The following is a 21303-nucleotide window of genomic DNA, read 5'->3' as shown; positions in this document are numbered from 1 at the left end:
AACAGGGGATGAAGGCTGAAAATGTGACAATAGAAAGCAGTTGGGTCCCCAGACCCCCAGACCATCCTGGTGGAGCTCAAACCAAAGATTAAAATGTGGCAATGGAAGAATTGTGTTAGCTGTGAACCTTTGAAATCTAAAAAAAAATCCACACTATACAGTCCCACACAGCAGTCCCGCTGTCTGCAATGCACTGTCAGCATGTTGGGTAATATATCCTCTCAGCTTGTTGGCACAGGACAGAATCACTCAAGTAGAGTGGCTCCGTAGCCAAGACTCGAAGACCGTGGTTGTAATGGGAAGGTTCCAGTTTTGAATGCATGGAGCTATATGTCTGTGACAATGCCAAAAAATGTTACATTTATAGTCAGTAAGTTTTCCCAGGATAAATGAAGGTTAGAAAAAACTTTCTGCATGTTCCGTTTCAACTTGCCCAATAAAATACTAGTTAGAGTATCACATACAGAGGCTGAGTTCGACTTATTTCCACCCAGATGCCCCATAGCAACAGCGGCCCCCCCATGGTTGCTGCTGCAGTGTCCATTCAATCATATGCATTCTTCTTCAACCTACACTAACTAAAGAAAAAAATCAATGCCTGTGTGAGTGCAGTGTAGAAATCTTCACTGTATAAAGTCATAACATGAATTGAAAGAGTTATTCTGCTTTTACAGCTGCAGGAATAAATTTAAAACGTCCGCTACCTCAGGCATTAAAATCCTACCATGTATTTACTGTGACTTACAGCCAGTACTTAACAGTAAGTTAAAAAGGCAAAAAAGGACATTTAAATAGTTCCCAAGGTTAAAGATACCAATGGCTTCTACAGTACAGGCTGTGAGCGGTGTAATACCTGCTGCATGACTTTGGTCTTACCTTACAGTAGAGTGCCTTAAAAAACAAGGGGAATATGAGCTAGCCAGCAGTCGATATTTATTACTCTCTTTATGGAACAATATTAAATGCAGTTACAGCCCCCAAGGGAGAGAAAAAGAGACAGACCGACGGAGAGGGAGAGAAAGTGAGATAGCAGGAGGGTTGGAAGAAGAAAGTGATAGAAGTGGAGGAGAGACAGGGGAAAGGAGAAGCGAGAGGATTGAACAAACCATTGAAGGTCTCTCAGGTTTCAAAAATAAATGAAATGGTGCCACCGCCACCACCTCTGTCTTCCTTCTTCATCCCCTTTTCTTCCTTCTCCTCAATTTTCCTCCTTTTCCCTCTCTTCTCTCTTTCATCTCTCCCCTGGAGCCCGGCCAAGGGTCATCCCTCTTTCTTTCCTCCTCTACAGCCAGCTCTTCTTTTAATAAAAGACACATACGGATGCATACTGTACTGTACACTCACTCACTGCGGCCTGCTGTTTCTTTCACGCAGAGACACACAAATTCGGCCTGACACACAGACACACACCTTTGCCTCCCTCCTTGTCATCTCCCTCTAACCGAGACCTCCTGTGATGCCGAGTGACACAGAGTCACATGAAATCAAACAGACCTGCTCTGACTCCGCTGCTCTCAGGTGAATGGTTCAGGGATGGTTCATATCTGGACCAGCCTGAGGGCGGATCCATCTAATATCTGGTGTCTACTGTTATACAAAAAAAAGCGTAGGGTGAGATGCCCTGAAAGGAAAGATCCTTGTGGTGCGTGTGTGTGTGTGTGTGTGTGTGTGTGTATTTTTGGACTCGTATATTTTTCTTGTTTTCAGATCTACATTTAATGTTTGCTTTGCATGTGCAACATCTGTAGCGTCTTAAAAGGTTAAAGGGATAGTTCACCCAAAATTGAAATTTCACTCATTATCTACTCACCCTCATGTCGACTAAGGGCTGGGAGAAGTTTCAGAGTCCTCCGTGGCTTCTCTGAGTTACAGGGGGTCTCGGCGTAGCAGTGCATGTCCATATGACGGTTGCAAATGGATACCAACTGTCTTCGTAACAAAAAGACACACCAAAAAACATCCAAATACCTCCATCCCTGTATTGAAGCCCCGAAATGCGAAATTGTCCCGAAAAAAATTAAATAAGTCTATTTTTCAAGCTTGTTTTGTAGTGGAAGCTTCTCTTCCCGGTTTGTCAAATTTGGACGAACCAGGGAACCAGGTCCTACCAACTGTCTTCGTAACAAAAAGACACACCAAAAAACATCCAAATATCTCCATGCTGCTCGTATGTAATGTCAAATTTGGACGAACTGGGAAGAGTTCGTCCAAATTTGACGAACCGGGAAGAGGAGCTTCGAGAAGCTTCCGCTACTTCCGCTACAAACAAGCTTGAAATATAGACTGATTTAATTTTTTTTGGAACAATTTCACATTTCGGGGCTTCAATACAAGACGGACATTACATACGAGCAGCATGGAGGTATTTGGATGTTTTTTGGTGTGTCTTTTTGTTACGAAGACGCCGAGACCCCCTGTAACTCAGAGAAGCCACGGAGGACTCTGAAACTTCTCCCAGCCCTTAGTCAACATGAGGGTGAGTAGATAATAACTGAGATTTCAATTTTGGGTGAACTATCCCTTTAACACCAGTAACGAAGGAGGTGCAATGTGACCAGCTTAGAAACGTGTGTGTGTGTTAAGGCAGTAATATCTGAAGGGTGACCTGGCCAGTGCTATTATTCTCCTCACATGAATAATGGAACTTAATATGAAGGAGGTGATAGCTGGAAGCGCACACACACACACACACACACACACACACACACACACACACACATACACCCAGACATGACCAAGACCACCACTCCAACCAGAGGAGAGAGAGTTTACTGTTATTCTCAATCCCCTCAGACTTCCAGGGGCCACGGAGAGTCATCATGCCCAGGGAGGAGAGGCCTTAGCTGGGGGAACTCTAACCAAGAGTGGGGGGTCCTTATGGTGAGAGGGGGGGAGGTCTGGAAGACATTTGGTCAAAATTCAATCAATTATACTGTACTTAGGAGGAAGCCATGACAAACAGTGAATGGATAATCGAAGGCTGCCCTTTCTTCTTTTTGTTCGCCGGGCCTCTTCTTCATTTTCTCCATCCCCCCTTTCTCTCCCTTCGCTTCTTATTCCCCCTCTTCTCCGTTTCTCCTTGTGCCCATGGATACTTGAACCTTAGTGAACTTTGCATTGTTTGCCTTGTCTCCGTCCAGCTTCAGAGATCCTCTGATTCATCGGGAGATACGCAGTTGTTTTCATAATCAGTATCACTATAATTTACAGAATTTGTCATCCTAATAGAACTGATGTATAATTCAAACAGCCATCCGTCTCTTTAATAGAATTTTTAGGAGATTAATTGCCTGCTCCCTGAAATGCTGCAGCAATAGAGGAGGACCAAAAAGGCCAAATCCAATAATTGAAACGTGGGAGCAGCAGATTGCTAGACACGGGTGTACAAACCGTCCCGCTATCCAAATGAATGCCCTGTGTGTGTATCTGTATGTGTGCGTTTGTGTGGTTATAGTCTATCAGTGAGTGTCCTTTTCAAGGATCACGAGCCAATCTCCTGTTGGCGATAGCCTTTGCTCTACTCAAAGGTCGGCAGGTGTGACTCACAGAGAGATGAGAGGACGACTGTTTACATGAGAACATGACGTAGCTCTGGACGATGAATGTGCTGAGACATTAATAATACATTATGTTAGAGTAAAGACCTGTTTTTAATATCTGCCGGTACAGAACGCTAAATCAAATCTGTGCTGCCACAGGCATCTGCTTGAACATTAAAGGCTCTGAAAGTCATTTTTTGCCTCAGCAATGAAGCCCTACATGAACACATTTGTTGAATATATGTATGTTTATGAGTTGTCAGTGTAAAAATCAGGTTTATTTTATTCAAAATGCGATAAAAGTTATTCACTGATTCAAATCAATTGAGGGAAAATTGAGTTTTTGAGATTAAATGATTAGTTCTTCATTTTTTTTACTTCATGTAGAATATTTTCTTTAGCTTATCTACCAGCATTTTCCTTCGACACTGCATTTTTTCAGCCTCTAAACTGTGGTATTCCTCTGCACAAGTGCATTTATAGAAGTCACAGAGTGAATCAGAAAGCAGGTTAATACGGTGCACTCTGTAGATGCACTTGTGTGCAGAAATACAGGAGCTCAGCAGTCGGCTGTATATGACGACCTCACATAAGAACCCCTTCAAATGTCGACGTTCTGACCATCTTCTCTTCACACACATCATCACCACTGGATGCAGCGTGGATATAGGAACATTTTCATAACCCTAAAACCAATCGCACAAATGGACAACTCGTAACCACCCGCATAATGAAAACTTCTCTCACAGCCTTGTGACATACGACTTTTATTTTGGCAGCCTACAGCGAGTAGTACTCCTGGAGCTGATGTCAGTCACTCAGCGGCCAACAACAGACAGACTCACGGGCTCATAATGGCTTTTATTTGACTTGGATGCCTTTCTTTCTGTTAGAAGGAATAACAAACGAATATGGTTGGTAAACAAAACAATAAAAGATTTATTATCCATGGAACTTCTCTGAAATATGACTTTTTAATGTTTTTTTTCTCTTTATCTTGTTCTCTTTCTCATTTTTTTGTAATCATTCATGTTTGTCAGCAGTCCACAGAGGGCAGAGTGGTATAAAAGAGATGCAAATTATAGAGATAAACAAGATAGATTTATGGATATAGTTAGATATTTCAGCAGATAGACGCAGGGAATGATAGATAATAGAGAAGGATAGACAAAGAGATTGCAGCATAGAAAGCAGGAGTGATAACAGCTTTGCTTTCTATCTGTTTCCTATTTATTCTGTCAGCGTCAGCAAGGGAGAGCAAAGAGAAAAAAAAAAGAGAGAGAGAGAAGAACCTCCCTTCAGAAAAATCCCATCTTTACCCAAAAAGTGTCAAAACCTTCAAAACAAGAAGTGTAAACACGAAAAATATTTTCCGGCTGTGCTGCACATTAAAATATCATAATACTATTCCTGTCTGTCAAATGTTTGCCTTTTTTCGTCCTCCTTCGTTACCGCAAGCGCTGAGCAAAATTGCACATAAAAGCACATATTTTCTTTGCCTAAAGAGTATACAATGCCAGGCACATACTTTTCCCATCAAGGCCTGAGGAGAAAAGAAAAAAAAAAAAAAAGAAAAGAAGGGGGGAACGCTCATCTCTTGTCAAACAAAAGGAATGAGCCAGAAAACACAGGGCTGAAAGGGAAACGTCCAAAACGATGAAACCTTGTTAGTTTGAGGAAATGAGTTTTCTGTTTTCCGAGCACGGCTCGCCAATTAACATTCACAGCACTAATAAAGGTTGATTGGCTCTGGAATAATGCACAACCAATTTTCCTCCGGTGTGCTTGAATGTGTGCGTGAGTGTAAATTAGACAGCGTAAGCATATACAGTAGGTATGCTGGAGTTTATGTATATGCGGGTAGATGTGTGAGCATGTTTATTCTAAAGTACTGTATGTGTTTATGTGTCAAAACTGACCAATAATAAGCTGTGTTTCTTAACTGCGTGACAGGAAAATGTTATAAATATGGTTGGTACATAATTGCTGTTCTCCACGGAGAGGCTGGCTGATTTCCTGAGTGTATGTGAGCATGTGTGTGTGTTTGTGTGTGTGTGTGTGTGTGTTTGTGTGCGTGAAGGTCAAACAGAAAAGTCCAGGCAAGCGGTGTGTTGCGCTTTTGTGCTGCTCCGTTGTGATTATTCAAATGTGCATCCACCACCCGACACGCGTGGTCATGTATCTGTGTGCGGCTGCTGATTGACTCTATTAGCACACATAGTATGTACAGCCTGGAAAGAAATGTGTGTGTGTGTGTGTGTGTGTGTGTTTGGCTCAGGCCTGACTGGCAGGAGTTGCAGGTGATTAGGTTGTCTTATATTTCATACCTCACACACAACCACACAAACAGCATAGTTAAAGGGATAGTTCAACATTTTGGCAAATTGGCCCATTGCCATAATCCCTATAGTCATAGCAGTAGGTTTGTTACCTTTAATTGTCGGTGCAAGCTATTTTTAGAACAGTTAGCAGAGCAGCGAGCTGCTCAGAGCTACGTTACGGAGGCTGATGGGATTTCTTGGTTTACCTCATCAAACTCATCAAATACACAATCCAACAACTCCACAACGCTCTGGTGGACAAGTTGTGACCTGCACATTCACCACGCTATGAGATAATAACACAACGTTACCAGACAGAGTTGTTTTAGAGGTAAGTTCAGGGACGGCTTGCTGAAAAACAGTCCCTGAAGGCAACGCACATCAGCGGTTTTGCATCAGCGGTTTTGCATGAATTTACCTCCAAAACAACTCTGTCTGGTAACGTTGTTATTATCTCATAGCGTGGTGAATGTGCAGGTCACAACTTTGATGAGGGAAACCAAGAAATCCCATGAGCCTCCGTAGCGTAGCTCTGAGCAGCTCACGGCTCTGCTCCACCGTTCTAAAAATAGCTTGCACCGACAATTAAAGGTAACAAACCTACTGCTATGACTATAGGGATTATGGCAATGGGCCAATTTGCCAAAATGTTGAACTACCCCTTTAAAGGCCATTGTGTGGTGTCAGAAATCATTTGACTCTTACAGGTAGGTAGGTAGGTATAGGTATTCATTACAGAGAAGGGAGAAGAGGCTGTTGTACGTACTGAACAGTATGTGCGGCCGTGTTCAGTATCTGTACCAAAGAGAAAGAGGAAAAGAGTCATCATCACCAGGAGGCAGAGAAAAAATAAATATGTTGCTTGATGGCGGTTTAAAAATGTGTGCGTTTTCGAGTTTCTCAGAATAGATGTGATTGCTTCATTTTTTTCCACCAGAGCAACATCGCACAGTTGGAGGGCAGAAGTTTAGAAAAAAAAACAAAAAAACTTTTACATTAAAAACATGTGAAACGCACACTATTCAACAGACATACGCACACACATGCTGGTCTTTTATCCTCTGATTCTCTCCTCCTCATTCCACTTTCTTTCCCCACCACTGATTCTCCATTAATCACATACACACACACACATATGCACGCACACACACACACGCACACACATGCACACACTCAAGCATTTCTGATAGTTCCCTTTGTCTTTGAAGCTCTTTGGACCAAATTGTTCCACTGATCATAAATGTCACATCATCCTTTCTCTTTCTCCCTCGCTCCATCTCTTTCTCCTTCTCTGCCTTTGTTCTGTAATTGGCTCTGTGTGTGTGTGTGTGTGTGTGAGTGTGCGCGCGTTTATGTGCGTGTGTGCGTCTGTGTGTGTGGTATAGATCATGTTTGTGGTTTTGTTTATCATCTGACTCCATACATCTTTGAGTGCTCGGAATACCTCAACTAATGTCGGCTGTCTCTCTCTCTCTCTCTCTCTCTCCCTCTCCAGAGACGTGAGTGAGAACCAGATTCAGGCGGTTCCCAGGAAGGCGTTCAGAGGAATCACCGGTGTAAAGAACCTGTAAGCACAACTACTACTCCCTTAACTCCCTAACCTCCTCTCCTCTCTGCCTCCTTCCCTCCCTCCTCCCTCCTCCTCTTTATATCCCTTCTTCTCCAACTTTTCCTCTCCAGATGCTGTTTCCAATTCCTTTTAATATTTCCTTAATATTCCCACTGGGTTAGGCATTTGGTCATTACTAATTCATACTGTGCACATTGTTCAGACCCACATAACTTCAGTTTATATTGTTGTGGAGATCAGTGAGTTTCCTTTTGATGCCACATGTGCATCTAGCCTGAATGTGTGTGAAATGTGTATAAACTGACACACAAACACGTCGAAACAGTGCCGTTTCCCCGGCTTTAGTTTCTATATTATCACAAAGGGTTTGAGGGCATCATTGTGATTCCAAGATGTGATGCCGCTCACACACTTTACAATTTAATTCTGCGCCACTAATTTGGTTTAGATGTAGTCATAAGCACCGCATTTACTTTTATAAATGAAACTCCCTGACACATTTTCCAGTTCCACATGGTTTGTCTGGTATTTCCATCTTCTCTGCACCTCCTCACCCTCTGTAGCGCTCTGCTCTTCATCACCTCCGCCTGTTTTCCCACTTTCTTTTCTAATTTTTTGTTCCACCTTCTCCAATATTCCCACTTTTCCTCCTTCCTTAGTTACCTCCCCCCTCCTCTCCTTGTCCTCTCTCACTGTCTACAGAGGTTTTATCCCCCCATCAAGCGCTCAATACACCCCTGTCATTTATTCATGACGTCCTAATCACCAATAGTGTAATCAATATGCTGCCTAATCAATACTTCTCATCAATGATGGCTGATCAATCCTCCCTGATGCTGCATAGGAAACTGTTAGACAGACTCTTGGGAATAAACAATGTCTTCAGTGCAAGAGAGTTCGATATGGGGCTACATAGAATAGAATAGAATAGAATGGAATAGAATAGAATGGAATGGAATGGAATGGAATGGAATGGAATGGAATAGAATGGAATAATGCAGGAGAGAAGCCTGATTTGCTGAACAGGTCCTCTATGTGCAAATTAGAGTTGTATGTTGTTTTATCAGTCATCACTGACATGACAGAGGGGAGGAGAAGGGAGGACGGGATAGAAGAACAGAGCAGAGCGTAATAACTACAAGATGCAAGAAGATAATAACTCATATTTCTGGATGCTTCTCTGGCCTTATTTCACTAGTGGAGCTGCTGACTGACAGAACAAACAAACAAACAATCTTCTTTGGCTTAATAAGATAGAAAGACAAAGGGAGGGGGGACACAGAGACTAAGGGGATGATTGTATTCTTAATGCGTATACAGAGATTGACTTTTGTGGTGTTGCCTTTGGAAGAATGGATTTTAACTTAGAGGAAGAAGATGGCTCAGATTTTGCATCTGTCATATTTATCCACTGGACCAGTTCATTTCATTCTTTTCATTTAGCTCCACTCTGCTGTTGAGGATCAGATAAAATGATCAAAAGCTCCAGAACACCAACTGTACTAAATAAACACTGCCGTGTGGAGTTTCATTTTCTCCACTGCTCCTGCAGGGGTCAAAAATGAACTTTAAAAAAAAAAATTTTTTAATATGTGTTATGCGTCTCTAATTCCATGACAGCTGCTGTGAAGATCATGCGATACGATCAGAAGCTGCAGGAGAGCTACTAAATGAACTTTACAGTGACACTGTTTCCTCTGCTGCTGTTTTTACTGCTAATTGGCGTCCAGCCCTCTTCAGACTGTGATTGACTTACTTAGAAATCACTTTTTCCACGATGGTGTTGCGTTTCTTCGCCCTCTGACCCTCTCTTCTGTGCATCAAACCCACAAATAATAAATTCAGATACATACTTATCGACACGGGGCGCAGGAGGAGTCCTGGGCCCATGCTTGGATTGGCACCGTCATCACAACATTTCACTCCACAAATCACAACTCCGCTAAGTGAGCGACCATGGACACAATTACAGCAACTACTTGGACACATTTCAATGCCTCCATTTAATCAGCCACGTATACATATATCACTTTAAAATGCGAACCTATATGTCCTTGAATTGTAAAGATATATGTGTTTCTCCTGCTTTTTCATGGGGCCGTCTGTGGATTGATTAATATGCATCTCGCCACAGATCAGTAACTCAGAGTTAAATGTGCTCCTCTGGTTAGTTTTCCTCTCCCAAGTGTGATGCAAGTTCAATATGGCCGCCAAAGTCCACAGGAGATTATTACTCTTAAGTTAAATGGACCTAAAAGTGCCTGTGCTCCGTGCTCTGGACTGCTGTGTATGTGTTTGTGTGTATGTGTATGTGTGTGTGTGTAAGTGAGCGAGTGTCAGTTCCCATGGCTGGGCTCCAAACCCCTGAGTTCAGCTTGGCCTCTGATCATCTAATCCACTTTCTCTTCTTCACAACAGACAGCTCTCCAAACTAAACGCTAGGCACTGCCTCACGCCTTCGACCTCACACTCGCTCGAGTATTTCACAACCGCTTGTGCCGAGTTGTGTGCAAAAAAGGGAAAAAAGAAAACCGACTGCAGGACATTTCACTCCACAACACCTGACATGGTGCTGTCAATGTGCTTAACCTGTGTCCGTTGCTGAGCGTGCGCTTTCCCTGCATCACACTCACGCATTAACACACATTTACACCTGAGTCCTGCCCGGTGTGAGCTCAGCCTCCTTTACTTGTCCCACTGAGCAGATCCAGTCAAACGCAGTGTGGCTTTCCAGACTTTTACACATTGGATATGTTCCACTCTGAGGCGCTGCACTCTTCTCCTCTTTACCTTTCTATTCTAACACCAGACCCGCTGCTCCAACATGCATGGCTCCACGCTTTTTTTTTGCCAGAGTCCTATCAATCAAATTTGACAGTAAAAGTGTCTCTGCCCTCGTTAAAATGTTTTGGCCCAAATTGCTTTGAAGTACAAAGTCAATCATTTTATTTTTTTTTCCCCACCAAAATTAGGAGTGACTCAGGCATATAAAGACCATTTATTTCCTCCACCCTTCTCCTGATGTGTTGCAGCATCTCCTCCTCCTCCTTTTATCAGCTCTTGCACTTTCTCCTCCCCCTTTCTGTTCTCCCTTCTTCCATGTTTTCCTCACCCCTCTTCCTTCCCTTCTAATTGCATCCCTTTCTCTTTTTTTCCCTTCCTTCACTCCATCTTCCTTTTGTCATTCTAATCATCTTCATCCTTCCTCCCAACAAATGACCCATTATTCATCACCTTCTTTCTCTTATTCCATCCTCTCTATCTGTCAAACGTGGTCTGTCTTTCGCTGCTCTTTCCCTCTTTCTCTTTCTCCATGTTCACTCCATCCCTACTCTCCGTTTTCCCCTCTGTTCCCTCTCATCATTCGCACCACCCCTCCGTTCCCAGCTCCTTCCTTCCATCCAGCCAGCCCCCTCCTTTAAACCCTCTCTCCTCTCCCTCTCTCTCCCACATTTTCATCTCTATTTCCCTTCTCTTTCCTCTCTCCACCCCTCTCCCATCCCTCCATCTTTCCCTCCATTAGACAAGGTGACTCCTGCAGTAAAAGGCTCCAACCCTCCATTACACCACAGAGTAAAAAAAAAAAAAAAAAAAAAACCTTCATGACATTCTGTCCCTGGTGGACACAGCATTGACTTTCTCATACATCTCCCTCTCACTGTGTCTCTCTCCCTCTTCCTCTCACTTCCCCCTCCGTCTCTCTCACCTCCTCTTAGCCTCTCTCAGTCCCTCTCCATCCGTCTCCCTCTTCTTTTTCTGTCTCACTCACTCTGTTTCTCAGAGGGTAGGGTCTTTCTATCTTCCTCTCTCTCAGTTGTTCCCTTTCATGCTGCCCAGTGGCAACCATAGCATTGTGCGCCATTTATTGGTCCTCTTTCATACACACAAACACACACACACACATACACACGCAGACCCTTTCGACCCTGCATCAGATTGACTGTTTTGCTGAAACTGCCAAGAACCTGGCAAATACGATTACTGAAGGCTTCCACTAACCTAAAGAGACAGGTATATGCCATACATCTGTGTGTAGGTGTGTGTGTGTGCGTGTGCGTTTGAGCTCCCCTATACATTGTGCTGACTGCTGGCCCTGTCATTCCCCTAAACTCCACCTGCCAGTCAAACTAAATGATAAAAATGACAAAGGCAAATGTAGAGGTAGAATGGATAGAAAGGACTGAGCTGGAATCCCTGTAATAATCTCTGTTTCTCTGTGATTTTATCTGTTCTGGATGCTCATATTTTATCCAGTCGTACCCAATCCAATCCTTTTTTTCCCCCAAAAAAATCGAATCTTTTCCTGTTTTGTCTTGCCTCGTCAGAAAAGTTATCCTGCTAACCACTCCTGTGAATCTCCCACACTGTGGTGGTGTCTTCCTCATCTAACTGTGCGTTCACACCAAAAGCTTCCAAAGCGTCAAAACGCCGGAAGTCAATTCATTTTCAATGAGAGCCCAGCGACTCTGAGCGTCCAAAGCGTCACCAGACGAGAAGTTGAGCCCTGGTTAACTTTAGGGCAGTGGTTGCCGACCTTTTTTGGCTCGTGACCCCATTTTGGCATCACAAATTTCTGGCGACCCCACAATCACGTGCAGTCATGTGATCGCAGCTGTCAATCAAGATATTTTAATATGCTGCATTTTATTTGAACTCGATTTATATTTGAGAAAGTGAAAGTATAGAATACAGTTGTTTAAGATCATGTATGGTGTTTTAATCATAATTTTAAAAAGAATAATACTTAGTTTAAAAAAATATTTTTATCAGTAATTTTTTTTAATCAATTACTAGACATTTCAGGCGACCCCTTTTGAATTCCAGGCGACCCCATATGGGGTCCCGACCCCTAGGTTGAAAAACACTGCTTTAGGGTAATTAGCTATGACGCGGTTCGACGGCAATCGGCGGCAACCAGTCTGAATAAAGACGTCCTTCGGCTGCCTTTTTTTTCTTTTTTTTGTCCTTCGGCTCCCCAATGACCAGCGCGATCAAACTTTGATATCAGTCATGTGACGAGCGGCCAAAGCGGCTGAAAATATTTGCCGTTTTGGGAGCTGTCTTGTCTGAAGCGCACACCCTCAAGCGTTTTTGACACTTTGGAAGCTTTTGGTGTGAACGCACAGTAACTCTTCACGTTTCTTCTTCTTCTCTCGAGCTCGTTGTAAACTCAGGACGCAGTAGGGAAACATGTCTGATCCCCTTTTTAAAATATTACAAAAAAGAACTGCACATTTCTACCTAACGATGTGCTTAAGGTATTCGCCAGGTTTCCTCTTCACAGTGAAAGTGACAAATTGAAACTTATCATGAGATAGAAATACAAAAGTATCTCCTTAACAGCAATGAGGAGGCTCTCTGCATCCTCAGAAAACTGACCCTTTGCACCACCACCACCACCCACGCCATGAGATAAAAAAGAGGAATACATTTCAGCTGGTGGAGTGGGCACTTGCACTTAAATTTAATGATTTCTTAGTATTCAAATCATCCTAACTGTAACTGCCTCCGGGGCCCACCAGTGTCAAAGCATGCATGTCTCATAATGGATGTGTTTCTGTATTTCTGAAACATAACACTATACTGCAGGCCTTGAATAGGCCACCTATTGCCCTTACACTACTCTCCCCTCTGCCTCTGAGTCACTTTGCACCCGTGATGAACAACCAGCAACCAGCCACTTTATGAAAAACCCGCACAGAGCAGCGAGCGAGGCAACAAGAGTTTTATCAGCCGAGTGCAGAGTCGTCCTCTGTAACATTTACCCCTTTGTGCTATTTTTTGCAAGGATGCCGTTGAGCTTAACGGAAAAAAATAAAGACAAAACAAAACACAAAAACAAACTGTTGCAAGGAGCTCGTTCAGAAGCTCTATAAATGAGAAGTGTCACATAACTAATTAAATTCAGTATAAAAATTTATTCATGCCTTAGGGCGCAGTTTGATGAGAGCTGCAGACATAACATAAAATCACAGAAAACAATTAATTCACACAATAAGAGACATTCTAAAAATGATAAATATATTCATGTAGAGGCGACAGAAGCCAAGATAAAAATGAAGTTGGCAACCAATAAAAAAGTAAAATATACAGGTGGTGGAGTTGGTAATGACACATCACTGATGCTATAAAATAAAACACCAAAGGAGAGGAAAGACGATGATGAGAAACTTGAATTGTTTTCTTGAAACCTGTGTTGGATTATTCAGCGAAGAGACAAGTGGTAGCCGTGATCGGTCACAGATACGGCGTGTGCATAGTTGTAGTTATGCTCAAATCACAACATATGTGGTATGCTGGGAGGCACATACAGTAGCTGTCGTTGGATCACGGAGGCATGGACGCATCAGATAAGGTACAGCTGTTTCATTTGCCCTCACATTACACCTCAGTGCTCACACAGACATGTGTTTTATCTTCTGTAGCCATCGCGTCCTCATATCGTAGCTTGTTTTCTATCTGCCCGGCTTCTCGCTCTCTTAGTCTTACTTTTTTTTTTTTTTTTGTGATAAAATTTAATACATTTTTCCCGCACTGGATCCACCCATGCTCATCGACACACTCGTGACACCTTCAGGTGGTTTGGAAGAACGTGTTCGGAGAATGTAAGATGAAATTTCTCCAACAATGCAACCGAACACTTTCTCAGTGGAGGAACGAAACAAAAAAAAAAAAAAACCCACCCTACTGGCTTTGCTTCTTTACCTTTCTCCTTCCTGTCATCCTCTCTTTTCTCTTCCCCCTCGTAAAACGCCTCCATGCTTCACGCTTCCCTACCCACAATGCAGTGCAGGATGGCCGTTTGTTTGAATTATGACAACAGCGCCTTAGAGAGAGGTGAGGACATTGTTTCGGGCTGCGCGCACATGCACACACGTGCACACGACCACACACACACACACACAAGTTTCTGACCTGCACAGTTGTGTCTCTCTGTCGTTGCAGATGCTTGCCGTCACCTGTTTTTATGTTTACCACAATTTCAGCAGCACAGAGCCAAAGCCGGGCGTATATCCAGCAAGTACGTGCACATTATAGTATGTAAAAATATGAATATCTACTGTAGCATCCTGTTGAGAAGTGACACCCGGAGCAACAATGCACCCACACTTTACAAAGTCATTTCTTCCCCCACCAAGCAAACGCTGTCTTACCAGGAGTGGTGGGGAAGAAGAATGAAGCCATGAAGCCTGGCTTCCTGAAATCAGATTCCCATTTTTCTTCGCACAGACCCCCTACGCTCTCCCCTAAATGGCAGGATGAAGCTAATTCATTAAAGGTTGTAACCAGCCGAGACAGGAGGGAGAAATGTCAATAGCTTTGTCTGAATTGTAACATATTTAGCAAGACAGCGTTCCCTCCTCACAGCTGTATTTTTCATCGCTGTGATAGGATTTGCGATCCAGTTTCGATGTAACATTCACTCAAGCGCACATTCCCAAAGTGTAGTGGATAGTTTCAGCTTTACACAGAGACAACAGTGCAATCGATTTTTTTTTTTTTTTTTTGCAGCCTTTTATTCAACTTGAACTTTAACATTAGGCAAAGTTGTTTCTCCCTTTTTTTCACTGTTTATTTCTGATGCCAGCAGAGTTACAGAAATCATGAATCCACTTCAGGCTAATGTAAGGTTATATTCAGATGGACTAATTTGCTAGTAAGAGTTGGATGGAAATCCACTCGGTATCCTTGACTGTGCATACCGGTCTGGAACACAGACCTCAACAGAGGTGGACTTATAATAATAATTATGTGGAAAAACATGACATCGTTTCCTGTACCCTTGAACATCACTAAAAGCAGACTTCAGTCATTTGCAAGTCAAAACCAAGCCTTTATTGTACAAATCCTCATGTACTGCATTAAGGCCACATGGAGCGCGACCGGCAGCCATTGCAGATGTCCGTCCACCGGTACATCGGCAGGACTGCAGGTATCCCAAACATCTGCTCTTGGAAATGAATTGACAAAACAGTAAAAACCTCCATTGTCGCACTTATACAAATGCATTTATATCACAGTGTTAAATTATGTAGAAAGAGAAGAAGAAGAGACAGAGACAAAGTTAGAGAGGCAGACGAAAAGATTTTAAAATTGTTAAAGAGATAGTTCACCCAAAATTGAAATTTATCTGAGTTACAGGGGGTCTCGGCATAGAAGTGCATGTCCATATAATGGTTGCAAATGGATACCAACTGTCTTCGTAACAAAAAGACACACCAAAAAACATCCAATACCTCCATGCTGCTCGTATGTAATGTTCAAGCTTGTTTGTAGCAGAAGCTCCTCTTCCCGGTTCGTCAAATTTGGACGAACCAGGGTCTGTCCTCTTCCCAGTTCGTCCAAATTTGACGAACCGGGAAGAGGAGCTTCAAGAAGCTTCCGCTACAAAACAAGCTTGAAATATAGACTTATTTAATTTTTTCGGGACAATTTCGCATTTCGGGGCTTCAATACAAGACGGACATTACATACGAGCAGCATGGAGGTATTTGGATGTTTTTTGGTGTGTCTTTTTGTTACAAAGACAGTTGGTATCCATTTGCAACCGTTATATGGACATGCACTGCTACGCCGAGACCCCCTGTAACTCAGAGAAGCCACGGAGGACTCTGAAACTTCTCCCAGCCCTTAGTCGACATGAGGGTGAGTAGATAATGAGTGAAAATTGAAAAATGAAATTTCAATTTTGGGTGAACTATCCCTTTAATGGCAGGGAAAAGGAGGGAGAGGTGAGCAGTCTCATCAGCTCTTCCCATCACTTCTATCCTCGGTCCACTTACATCTGCTCACCCCTGCTTTGTTGTTCAGGCTTTTACAGGTTTTAGCTTTTCAATCTCCAACCTCCTGCTACTCTACTACTCTGCTGGTTCTTAGCTTTCCTCCCTCCTGCAGACCACCCCTTCTTTTCTAGTTATTTCATTTCCTTGTTCTCTCATTTTTACCCATGCTGAATTTCTCCTGTCCACCGTCTTTCCTCAGCCCTTCCTCCCAGCTTCTATCTATCTCCCCTCATCCACTCACTCCCCTACGCGTTCTTTTCCAATCCTTTCTCCTGTCCTGCTGACTTTTCTCATTCTCATACAATTTTACCTAGTTTACCCAGTATCTATTTGGCTCCTCTGCCCATTGCTCATCTTTTTTTGTTTCTTTCCTACATTTTCAGTCAGACTGATAATGACAAGAGACAAGTGAATGGTTTCCTTGATGGGCAAAAAAGAAAGAGTTTGTGTTGGAAAGATCTCAGTTACATGACTTTGACACAAAGGTTTATGCAAATGTGTATAAGCAAATTATATTTTATGCAAAAGTTTGGGTCATTAAATGTTTTTCAGCTGAGAAAATTTCCTTTGTGTTTATGGTGCATAGCGCAGTTGGTAGCATTTAAAAAGAAAGAGATGATTATAGTCTTAGCAGCAAAGAAATTTCACTACAGACCAGACATTAATACGAACAGCTCAAATTATTGTAAATATTTATTAGCAATTTATCCCAGTTGGCTCTCAGACGCGTTCCATAGAGACAACAACAAGTGAGTACAACAGCAACAATCAAACTATTTTAAAGCAGATATTTGCTGGAACATCGGATGTGTTTATATTTTTCTGTGTAGCGCAAACTGTAGAAAAACTTAAAGAGAATTTCAGGAAAATTAGAAGCTTTGAAAATTTCTACGAAGTGTGTTTACAAAATGTTTCTATCACAATTCATCATGTACTTTCTTCATAATAGGAAATGCTTTGCACCAGCGGAAAAAAAGAATTTCCACTAAAACGGTGCTGTTTACATGAATTTTCTCATTTAATGAAGCATTATTTGTTGATATGAATTGAATTGAATGGAAACACAACTATACTCCATCCTCATTCCCTTCCTCTGTCCTTTTCATTAATTACTCAGTCAGTAGTTGTTGCTCACTGATGGCTTCATGAAGTGGCAGGGCTGCTGTGTGTGTGTTTATTTCTGTGTATGTGTGTGTGTGTGTGTGTGTGTGTGTGTGTGCTCATCCCTCCGCTCCAGATGGTAGCAGAGGGACGCATTGAATCAGCCTGCCAATAGGCCTTATGATAGACATGATTAAACGCACTAATTATATGGAAGGAAATTAAATTTTGGACCCCCGTTCTATTCCCCTGAAATAAACATCTGCGATCTGAACACGGGGGAAGCGCGCACGACGACAACTATGCATTCAACGCAATGGTACAAATCCCGAGAACACACACACTCGCACAGACACACAAAGTACATCCTCATCCCAGATTGATACCAATCATGTCGGTGCTAATCAGGGTGCTTGATGTACAAAGCTGTCAGAGGCATCCAGTCACATCACAGATGATGGAATCGTTTACTGTGGACGAGGGTGGGGGGATGAATCGCGTGGCCACCAATTATTTACCAGTTATTCTTAATTCTGGGGAGAATAAAGTAGTGATGTTTTAAGAGGAAATTTAAATTTAAAGGGACATTGTGTAACTTCTCCTGTTATCTATTCACGAAAATCGATTATTTGGTTCAAAAGTCTGTTTCTCATTAACCAGTAATCGCCCCCATCAACAAACTGAAGTGTTCCTTTCAGCTCTGAATGAGCCGTTCATATCATTCATATCTACATGGAGCGGGTAAGCTCGGTGCTGCTGCCATGTGGTGTCGCCATGTTTTTACGTTCAGTGGCAGCGTGACGGTAGGAAACCACGGAAACTCAGCGGAGACACCGGAGCTGTCGGCTCAGGTGGAGGTGGCGTCTGTGAAAACAAACCAGATGTCATTTTAGTCACAGAAGTCCAGAGAAAGCCGGTAAAACGTGGGTCAGGTAAACAATACGACATCACCATGACAACATATTGTCACATGTATTGTTTTGCCTCGTGCTGACGGGCCACTTGTTTACATAGAGGCTTGTTTATGCCGTTACGTGCAGCGGCTGTCGTCCGTCTGCCGTCTGCCCAATTTCACGTGAATGCAGCATGAAAAATACGATTGATTTGCTTGTCATATACAACCGCAACGCTAGATGGGAGTAATTCCTACGCAATGTACCTTTCAATAATCAACACACCACCTCAGAGATACACACAGTCGGAAGAGATCCCTGCACACACCCGACTGTACAAGTTCCCATGAGATCATGAATGTAGGTGGATATAAAGACAAGTCAGACTTACCTGACTAAAGACGTGGGAGTCTCAAGCTCTGCACAAGTTCTCACCTCACAACTTCTCACTAAAAAGACAATTAACGAACCTACTGCTATGACTATAGGTGTTGAACGTGACACATTATTCATTATATCCTCACTTACAAGAGGTTGTTGGGAAATTATAAGCATGGGTCATTTAAGATATGAGCAGTGTCATTTCCTTGAGGACGACTTCAATCTCACCATCTAGTACTATTTTTATATGAGAACATCAGTACAACTACATTTTAAGATCAACTTAAGGCTGCTGCCAAGATCGATAGTAGTTAGGGTACAACAACTATTACTGTAAGAGGTGAACAGTATCTGTAGATTTCCAAAGCACAATCTTCTACAAGAAAGCCTGATGCACTGTGTACTCCTCCATCACCACCACTCAACCTCTACACCATCATTTTCAGCTTAGCTTCATAAATGATGCACCACTTCCTTCACTGAATGTTAGTGCTGGACATGCTGTACCTTGCGAGTTGCTTAATTGTCCAGCATGGATGCAATTACAGTACCACAAACCTTAATCGACCTCTTTGTTTTTTTTTAGAAAAGCACAACCTTAGTCTGTGTTACAAAAGCAGCCTTACTGAAAATAGAAAGGCTTTAATAAGTACAGTCAACTTTGGCATTACCCTGCGTCTCCATATGGGTGATCAGGCTCTGTGCCAGTTAGCCTTCCTTAAAAAAAAGCAAGCCTTTTAATTACATGAAACACAAATATGGCACATCCATATGCTGGTATTATCCCCCGACTGACTATCTTTTAGAGTCCAGTCATTTAACAGATGCTCTCAGAGCCACAGCGCTCTTCTAACAAGTAGCCAAGAAAGAATAAATGAATCTTAGAAAACACAGCTTTTGACAAGAGGAAAAACCTCATCAGAATATTATTTTACATTCTTATACAAAAGGCCATTTGTCTAGTTCTTCTCATTGATGAACCTAGCGATCATTAGAAACACTTTATCTCTCAGTTCAAATATATAAAATCTAATCACGTCAAGGCAGATCAACAACTTCTCCTCAGTCTCTGGAAACCTTTGGGACAAAAATAATGATGTTGCAAGCCAAACCTGGTCTGTGGGCAGTGGGCACAGAGTTGTTTCATATTTACTGTGTTCAGTCCAAACTGAATCGATGCCAACCGTTAACCGCCGGCAGCTGGTCAATAGCATGTGGAAATAAATGTGCGTTTCTGGAGAACAGCTCTCCATGAACCTGTCATGCATGTCAGTGCCGTCTCTAGTGTAAAACTCACACGACGAGCACAATCGCAATTTCTATGCTTCAGTTTGTCACCATGCGACTGTCGCTGTCAGTGTTTTTCAGGAGCTGAAACGACTTCAATGAGATGATGATGTTCGCCCCTTTTCAAAAATGTTTTTCTCATCTCTCTTGTATTGAAGGCACCGCTCTGGAGCCTCTCTTTGACCAGCCGCTTCTTGAAATGCAGCTACTTATTCAGCTGCTCTTGCGGCGCATGAGTAAATGCACTTTCCAGACACTCTGAGGACCGACACATCCCTCAAATTGTTTTCACACACCCACGGTAATATGCACATATAAAAACAAACAGGAGAGTGTCTTGCTGCCGAAGCCCAGATGTCATTTCTGTCGACCCACAGAGAAAACACCAGCTCCAGATTGGGGATGCACCTTCCTCAGGGTTAAAAGCTGACATGACTGATACAACAGGTGCTGCAGTGTGCCGAGAAAGAAAAAAAAAAACACAGTGGGCCGCGTGGAGAGGAAGAAAAGGAGATTTAAAAGGTTGATAAAAGAAAACAGGGAGAAGAAATGGATTAGTGATGGACAGATGGAGTGTGAGAGGAGAAAGGGTGAAGGGGAATCAGAGACGAGAGGGCACTAGAGGGAGAAAAAAAATGGATTATGAATGGAGAGAGGGAGAAAACATGAACATTGGAGGAGATGGATGCTCGGAAACAAGGGGAGAAAAAAGAAAAGGAGAGGGTAGAAGTCAAAGAAAAAAGGGATTAGGGATGGTGGGCTCTGGTGGAAGAGAAATGAGATGGAGACGAGGACGAGGAGGAGAAGATTAAGGTGGAGTGATATGCTTTCATCTTCAAGTGTCTGGAGAGCAGACAGTAACTGGCAATGGTGTGTGTGTGTGTGTGTGTGTGTGTTTCCAAGGGTATCTGTGTTTGTGAATCTTCACTGTTTTTTTTTTTTTCTGTAAGTGTGTGTTTGAATGTTCCATGTTTGGTTACTTCTTTTCCTCAGTGTGTGTGTTTGTGTGCACATGTCCACCTGTCTCTCTTTCTGTTTGTGTGCTTGTGTGTGTGTGTGTGTAACAGGCTAAATGCCACTCATCCTTCCTGGTTGAGTTACAAGAAGGGAAAAAAAAAAACAAGAAGATACTTTTAAATGTCTGCCCTTTGTATCGTTCCATCTGCAATACATTCATCTGCTCGGCAGCAGCAGAAGAAGAAGAAGAGAGCGGGGAGGAGGGAAAGAGGGATGGATGGAAGAGAAAGATGGAGAGAGAGGGAGGGAGAGAGGGAGGGAGGGAGGAGTGGAGGTTTCAGGGTTGTTGGGTTCATGGATGGAGGGATGGATGGCGGCGAGGAGGGGGCTTGAATACCTAGAGCTGAGCAAATTAAAGTAAAAGCAAAAGGATGGATGACGGAGGGGTACAGGGTGCATCTGGGAGTCCGG

The 21303-nt window shown here is 42.8% G+C and overlaps 1 protein-coding gene across 1 annotated transcript in view; it reads left to right on the top strand.

Moving 5' to 3' along the window:
• The window catches only part of slit3 (slit homolog 3 (Drosophila)), a 275138-nt gene that overhangs the window by 140149 nt on the left and 113686 nt on the right, over positions 1-21303 (top strand). The window contains exon 5 of the mRNA XM_085789009.1: positions 7356-7427. Coding sequence (XP_085645135.1) covers positions 7356-7427 — 72 coding nt within the window. The remainder of the gene's footprint in view (positions 1-7355; positions 7428-21303) is intronic.

The sequence above is a fragment of the Trachurus japonicus genome, chromosome 10 (assembly GCF_045865225.1).
Source record: "Trachurus japonicus isolate A0001 chromosome 10, Traja_1.0".
In the NCBI taxonomy this organism is placed as follows: domain Eukaryota; kingdom Metazoa; phylum Chordata; class Actinopteri; order Carangiformes; family Carangidae; genus Trachurus; species Trachurus japonicus.
The sequence above is the reverse complement of the archived record's forward strand: the minus strand, read 5'-3'. Positions and strand labels throughout refer to the sequence as shown.